The following is an 8,505-nucleotide window of genomic DNA, read 5'->3' on the forward strand; positions in this document are numbered from 1 at the left end:
TACATTACAAATAAATTATAGCAGTTAGTCAACCGTTTCACTTAATTCTCTTTCTCTACTTTGTGTCAAGGTTGGCAGGGTATCACTTCCAACTACACGCGACTGCAGCAACTACCAGAGGTCCTGTCTGGAGTCCCCTTGACTTTGTGTGGTCGGAAAACACGCAACTGGTGTCTCAGACAAGCCCCAGTTTGAGACAGAGACTTGGTTTTCTCTGAGTGTTGCTTTCTGGTGCAAACTGGAGCAAAAAAAGTGCTTTGTGTGTATGTCTTTCATGGAGGTGGCAGTCGATGCTGTGTGTCTGGGCGTCCTCTCAGATTGCCTGACAGATAATCCATCACACAGTCAGTGTGTCTGACAGCAAGAGATCTCAGTCAGCTCTGTACCATTCACACAGGCCCTATGAAGGACAATCACTCCTCTCAAGTCTCTCTTGGGACAAAGTACACTTGAGTTTCATTATAAGACTGAAGGTGGGTGATTTCAGGAGTATGTGTGTGGTGTGTGTGTGTGCATGCACCAATCTGAAGATAAGGAGCAAGGCAGGAAGTAAAGGAAATAGAAAAAACTGTATAATATGCTTTGAGCTACAGAGCAGTGAGTCCACTGTGACTCTTATAAGCCCTGAAGTTCCCAAGCAGTTCCTTTAGTGTAGGGGCAGCAGTTCAGCACCTAAGGGAGGTGTTGGGGGCAGCAAGTACAAAGACAAAAGCAGGTAAACTCAATTCTTATTGAACTTGCAGAAACACCAATAGAAAATATTCAGTCATTTATTTTGGCCCAGCGCTAAACGCGAGCTGTTTGTGGATAATGACAGCCGCTCCCTGTCTGCCTGGTCGGTCATTACTGTGTTTGACAGCAATAGGATCAGTACTGGTTTGTCTTTTTAAGTCACATTTATTAAATGTTTCATGTTTTTATTATATGTGTCATAAAGTTAAATACAACTACCTACACCAGTGGGCAACAACCGAAATGTGTAAAATATGCTGATCTTCTTTGTAAAGGCATTGTTATTCCTGCCTTGAGCTGCAACTGTTGGCGGCGGAGACTATCACGCTATTGATTCAAAAATAAATGATAGTTTTGAAACATACAGTAATATACCATTATTTCATTTATGTAGGTTTCAATTCAAAAGTAAATATATCAATTGAACCCCAAATTAAAATTATATCCCGTGGAGTTAATATGAAGTCAATATGAAAACAAAACTATTGTGGACATTTCTGCCCTGTGCATCGTTAGTAGATGTTAGCAAAGATGATTTAAAGCTCAAAAGCACATAGCTGTACTTTCTGCCACAGACATTGCATTTAATCTTCAAACTGACTCTCTCTTTACCTTCTGTCGGCTTTTGTTCTAATGTGAAGTGCACAACAAAACACGACATATTCTTAAAATGTTTGTTTTTAATCTTAAATTACATAATGTACAGTTTTTACACTGCATTCAAGATCTATTGCCAATATATATTCATAATCATAAAAAAAGAGAGAGAATTACAAAACCATTTCCACCTCTGCAGAAAACTATTGCTAGGACTGAAAGAGTTGGTGAGGTGGTTTACAAAACCCTTTGGTCTTCATAAAGTAGGCACAGATTTCAGCAGTTACACTGTATATCACAGGGTGAAGTAGCACTTTTCAAATAATACATGATGTAGAGGATTCACTCTGTGAGTACTTCTACCTCATGTGCAACACAGATATGACTTTGAATAGATGAGAACCAACTTACACCGTAAAGTCACTAAAAACATACTGATTGATCCAAAGTTCCCCGAAGACGTTCGTTTTAGCTAAGTGCCATCGATTGATTTCACGACTCATGAAGGGGCTGTCTTTAGTCATACTGTACTGTGTGGCAAGGCTGGAGGTGAAAAAGGAAAATGTCTGTTAATTAATATTCCATAAAAATGGCACATTATGTGGAGAGACAGCCACTTCTTTAGCCCTGGAAAATTGAACGCACCAAGTGTTTACATCTCCATCTAATCGCTGAAAGAGGTCACAGTGGGTTTTATGAAGTACTGTAACAAGATTAGATGGACTTTCATCATGTAAAAATAAAAATAATATATGAAAGTTATAAAGTGATTTATCCCGATAAATCTGCTTTAAGTGAAGAAATTAATTATGAAAGTTCAAAAGCAGGTAATTTGCACTACACAGAGGAGATTAGTGTAAAAGATGAATTCTCTAAGGGAAGACACCATCTGAACACCTGTGTTATAGATGCTTAGTTGGATATGAAAGTATGATTTGGAAACTAGTATTAAAACAACAACAAAAAAGTAAAGGCCTGTGACACCTGGAGGCATGTATGTGTAAGAAAAGGCTGACTCTGATGATGTGAGGTTGCAGTGAACGTTAGTGATGGACAGACAGTGTAGTGATGTTACACAGTGTCCTATTTCCTGATGGCAGCCACTGCTTTCTTGGCGGCATCATCCAGGTCGTCCGCTGCTGTGATGGGCAGGCCGCTCTCAGTCAGAATCCTCTTGGCCTCATGGACGTTGGTCCCTAGCAGATACAAGATATCACTGTTACAACAGCATAAACATAACAACAAGGCTGAACCTGATCAACCATCTGCACTGATGTTAAAACCCACACCGTGTGAAAGACAAAGAGCTCCTTTGGAGGGGATCAAGCCACGTCGCTGACAGATGGACGGAGCTAAGGGTGAGCGGTGGCAAATTCAACTGCTGATCCGAAAGCAGCTTTGACTGTGAACAACGTCAGTGAGGCAAAAGGGCAATTTGCGTGTGTACTCCCCTGGCTGCAATGAGGTCAGGGGTAGCAGGTGCTAGGTGACATGCAGTCGCCCATGCCCTGGTAGACCCGCAACCAAGCAGAGAGAGAGAGAGCGAGAGAGAGACACCCGGGGACATTCCGCACCGCCCCGAGGCACCGCACAATGAACTGGCTGTCTCCCCGCATCGCACACTGTGCAGCCTAACACAAACCAAACAAGCCTGTCACAACACAGATCAGGGGGCTCTGCAGTGGACACAAGGACACAGGGAGGGAGAGAGAGGGCGGCCGAACAAAAAGTCAAATGAAGTAGAATCTGCCCCTCACTGCTAAAACCACAAGAACCATGTGTTTATGTGGCCTTTGCTGATTTCACACTTGAATATGGCCAAAACAGCAAATTCCATTTACCGAATCCATCTGACTTGGCATCCAACAGTTTTTTACTCTGTGATGTCCAGACATTCATCTTGTTTTTAACTTACATCCCATCATTTCAAATAGCTACTGAGTTATGACATTCCAAACTCAACCTGCATGGTGTCACCTGATTTCTTTATGCCACGTACAACAACTTAATTTTTTTTTTTAATAAATCCACTAACCAATCTAGCTGAACGATCTGAATTCCACTTTGAAGCAGCTAGAAGAGCCTTTGTGTACAAACACGTGCTATATAAATAAGCTGCCTTGTCTAATTAGCTCCTCATTTTGATGCTGATCACTGTTATGCCCTACATGTGGAAGAGAAATGATTAGGTGATTAGTGACTAAGCTGATCAACAGAAAAGTGATCAGCAATGATTTGATAATCAATGAAGTTTTTTTTCCCCCTAAGCAAAAAATTGAAAAAAAAAAATTCCCTGGATTGAGCTTTTCAAATGTGAATACTTAATGATTTTCTTACTTTTCTATGAAAGGAAAAGAGAAAATGAAAGCAATCAAATATACAGCGTTTACAGCGTCTCTCTGCATTCACTTTGACCAAGATTGTGATATTAAAATTGTGTCTGTGTGTGTGGGTCTGCATCTCTGTGTGCATGCTTAGACAATTACAAGTTGACCTTAGCTCTCCTGGCTGGAGTGTAATTAAGACTGCATGATATGTGAATTCTCTTGAGGCCCGGTCACGCTGATCAATAGACCTTTCATGGGGAATTCTATTACCAGCACCACTTAACGCCTAATATTTCATCTCTTTTGTCCAGACAGATAATGAGTCATTCCAAACACATTTCTGCAGGCCCACACTCCAAACAATCAATTCTGCTATGTAATTAATTAGAATAAGAGCAGGGAGAGATCTTGCTCTGGCACATAAACAAGGGACGATCTGTCCCAAGTCACTGTCAAACAACATAAAACATGTGGGGGTGTATGTGTGTACCAACTCTCAATCGACAGTGCTGTCGCTCACAGTGAGAAGGGCAATACTGTATGTTTCACATTTGGTCATCTGGCAGATTATTAAAATAGAACTTACACACAACAAACTTGAAATAACTCTGGGAGAAGCAGCCATACATACCCACAACAAATACATAATGCAAGAGATATTCGGAGAAGACAAATATGCCTATGGAAGGTGTATAGACCATTGAAATACAGTAAACAACACAAACGTGCCCGCTACTGTTTATTTCATAAATATTCATGTGTACCAATGGTGTGTGTGCAGCACTGTTTAGGCAATGCTGCATCTGTGGTACCTGTGTTATCCATATAATGAATCACACATCTGTGGGAGTGAGAAAGACGAGACTTGCATTTCCAGTACATGGGTCTTTTTCTGCATATGTGTGTGTGTGAGAGCGAAGTGCAGTTCCACTGTGAGCAATAGGGAGCACTGAAAACTCACATTAGCATAGGCAAAGACAGAGTCAAGCTGGATACAACACCGATGTGTGAGTGCGTCTATCCAGAAGGTGTACACTAACTATATGAATGTGTGTGTTCACCTGCAGCCACTAGGTGCTGCCAGAGACCTACTCACAGCCCAGTCAGGGACACACAGTATACAGTGAGAATGCATGCACAAATTTAAGGCATATACACCAACTAATGACTTTTATTTTAAAATGAAATTCCACATAGATAGATAAATAGACAGGCAGGCAGATGATCTATTTATCTATCTAAATGAAATGGTCTTAATGTCTCATAGCAGAGGCTCATCATGATATACACTAACTCCAGGGTTTGATGGGGTTATTAACCAGTACCACTGACTTCTTAATTACTCAGCATGTGATATTTATGAATTTCAATTCAGATTTATGAATTTCAAAATCCTCTGAATTAGACTTTGTTTTCTAACAAGCACCTACTATAGGGGGGGGTTTCAAATCAATCCCAATACAAAACATTACCATTTTCCTACAGCTCTGATTGCTAGGATGGACAACTGACTAGACTTCACGCCTCAGCTATGGAGCTTTATAGTCTTCTGAAGCCAAAAACAACAAAAGACCAAGCAGCATGTGATATACTGCCACTTCACAAGACATTTCTGTTGGATCTCAGCTCTAATTAGCAAGCTTACTTGTGACTATTGTGAAAAATGTCACTTTAATGTGTGAGTGTAGTTAGGGCCACCATATCTCAGCACCACAATAAGGCCTGGGGCTGTGCCAGAGACTTGTGCTGAAAAGAGTTCTGTTGATGCTGCAGTTCCAAAAATTGACTAATTCTGTCTTAACAAGCTGAGTTTATTGCAGCAAAGATCTGATAATAGGAGATGTGTCTGCCAGTCTCAGACCTACAGGGTAATTTGAAAGTTCAAATTAGTTCCTATACAGTGTGTCATGGTCATGACAAACCGTATGTGAAGATAAGAACAGAAAGGATGTAAAGCTTCATAACCTCTGTACAACTGTTTCTTTGTAAGCCTGACGGTGTAGATTAATGCTAACACAATGAAGCTAATGGTTGGTAATCTTAGTAAACATTAGCTAAACGTTGATACTGTACGTAACTGACACACAAGTAACTAACTTGGTGACTTTTCTCTACTTGTGCTGCTGTTACACTATGTTTTAGCGTTATCGTGGATATTTTCCACTAATCATAGAGGAGACGTACAGGTGTTAGTAATATCACTAACAATGGCTCTGTGGTATTCAATTGTTCCAGTAAGCTTTGACAGCACAGGGGTCAAACTGCGTTACCACAACTTCCGGACTTAACACAACAGAAACACTGTCCACACAAAAAAGATTTTTTTTTTCTAATAGACAATAACTGAAAAAGGGGCAGCTGTAAAATGTATTTGTACATTTTTCTAATCCTACAAAATTACTCTTTTTATAAAGAATGTGAAGCTACGTCACATCATATTGAATGTTGGGACAGGGGCGCCATTTTGGAAGATGTGTGCTGTATTTACCTGCATATATTCTTGTTTTGTTTAGCTAAAAAGTTACTTAAATCTTCCAGATCTCACTTGTCATTCAGGATGGATATCCTCAGCTGACTGTAGCTATCTTGTAGCAGACCTAGAGATCCCACTGATGAGAGCGACAGACTGAAAAATGACACTGATCTCAGTTCTCGGTTTGGGAGCTAACATTAGCTAGCAGCTGTTGGCAGATATCAGAAACACTGCAGATAAATCAACTTCTGTCTTGTCTGTGCTCAAACTGAACACTAATGAAGACGCTGGACATAGCTGAAGCATCCGCGACTGTATGTAGCTGTATGGGATAGCATTAATTTTTTTAAATTGACATATAGCTGTATGTAGTGTATATCTCTATGACGGATAATGAGCGTCATCCCCCCAACCACTGGCGCATTTACCCAAAATTCAACATGCTGTGATGACAACTTCACATTCTCTATTATTACAATTTAACCCATTGGGTCCAATAGTATTTGGAAAATGTAGAACATCAGTAGAGAATTTTTACTATATCCCATGCAGAGAGTCAAGAGGAGGTCACCTGACGTTTATGGTTTATCCTTATCACCTTTGCCCATAGTGGCCGGTGTTCAGAAAAAAGCTACACAGCTTTGAACCTGTGCAACAATTGTTTTCATTGTTGAAAGACACTTTTCAGTAATGTAGATTTTATTTGTTCAATATCTGTGTCATTGTAAAACATTTTTTGGCCAATTTAAATCAGCATAATTTACACTGTGTTTTTGGATTTTGTTAAGCAGTAGTCTGGCAGGTCATAGCGTTGCTTAGTAATGTTAGGTTGAAACAAAAGCTTAAAAGCTTGAAGGCTTTTCGGCAGGTGTTCAGGCTCAGTATTGTTTCATGAAATCACCATTGACTAGTTTGATAGCAGGTATATTAGTAGAGGCAAATGATTTGATGTGAAAATAGTCCATATAATCACTGAGTATTAAAGAACAGAGACAAAATACTGTACACTGTACATTTTCACAGAATTTGCCAGTGGCTCTGTGTCTATCACAGTAACATCAAATCACTGGTGTGCAAACCATTTCCATTCATCACTGAACGTCATGTTACTCGTTCAGACTTAGCTAATCCTCACAATAATCAGCACCAAACAGTGTTTACTACACGCACTGCTCCTCGCCATATCCTCATGTGTGTCAAACATCAAGTGCTTCTCAGATGAACCTGAAGCAGGATACTCCTGAATGATGCAGATGCTTTTTTACATTTGTCACATTTTCATGTTTTTTTTTTAATTTTCTCTACACTGTTGCTTAAGACAGGCAAATACTATAGCTAAGTATATTAAATTTAAAGAACTGACAGACAGTTTTTAAAATTCATCTAATCTTTTAGGTTTTTGTCCAAGTTGACTCCGATGAAGAAACACATTGTATTATCAAATAACATGACTGTTGTCAGCATCTGTGTGACTGAAATGAGTGTGCACACTGGTGGACAACAGCTATTTTCATGACTCAATTCTTGTCAGGTGCTTTTTAGATGCAAAATGTTAGATACACAACACACTGTATGAGAGTAAGTTGACTTTGTTAGATATGAAAACAATGAAAAATCAGTCATTGTTTCAAGTAAACAGAATAAATCTATCCTTTTAAAAGACTAAAAACTCACTGACCTGGTCAGATACTGTATTTCTATGAAGGTGTGTGCAGATGTACAGTATAATATAGCTGTTGATGTGCGTATGGCTGCAGCAGATGGCTGTATTTAAGCTTTAATGATAATAACATGATAATGACTATAATGACAGTGTCAGGACCCTTCTCGGCTCTATTATAGGACTTCACGTCTCTTTTAAATTAAATGGGGGAGGGTGGCTGGATTTCACCTTTTAAGGGGAAAACAACCTCCACTGCTTGACAGACAGTTGTGAAATGGCTCGGTGAATCAATAGTCTAGGGAACAGAGTTAAGCGACTGCAGTCACCTTTTCTCTGGACTCTGAGGGCTGTTTAAGGGGATGTTTTTCCACAGTGGCAGACAGCATGCTCACAGAGCAATACAGTATGTCTGTAGTCAGTGTGGCCAGAGGGGGCAGTACTTCCTCAGGCATCTCTTCTTATCATGTGTAGGCATGTAGCATTGATTTCTAATAGATGAAGACAAGTGATGATCCCATGTGACAAACATGGTGTGTTTTAGTCAGAATCTCTATCAGCCCACAAAACACACTTAACCCTACAGTATTAACCAGTTCAACCCTATCAGTATCAAGACCACTAGGCTCCTCTCTTCCACAAATGGGAATACATAACCCTCCACCAATGCAATCAACCCAGGCCTTTTAAAAAGCCTTCCCAATTAAAAGTGTGCT

General features: G+C 39.9%; 1 protein-coding gene across 1 annotated transcript in view; it reads right to left on the minus strand.

Moving 5' to 3' along the window:
- Positions 1–1,980: 1,980 nt before the first annotated feature.
- suclg2 (succinate-CoA ligase GDP-forming subunit beta) overlaps positions 1,981–8,505 on the minus strand; it is a 94,597-nt gene continuing 88,072 nt past the window's right edge. Inside the window, exon 11 of the mRNA XM_020593159.1 lies at positions 1,981–2,525. Within this exon, the coding sequence (XP_020448815.1) occupies positions 2,413–2,525 (113 nt within the window). The 3' untranslated portion in view covers positions 1,981–2,412. The remainder of the gene's footprint in view (positions 2,526–8,505) is intronic.

The sequence above is a fragment of the Monopterus albus genome, unplaced genomic scaffold, assembly GCF_001952655.1.
Source record: "Monopterus albus unplaced genomic scaffold, M_albus_1.0 scaffold18.1, whole genome shotgun sequence".
Classification (NCBI taxonomy): domain Eukaryota; kingdom Metazoa; phylum Chordata; class Actinopteri; order Synbranchiformes; family Synbranchidae; genus Monopterus; species Monopterus albus.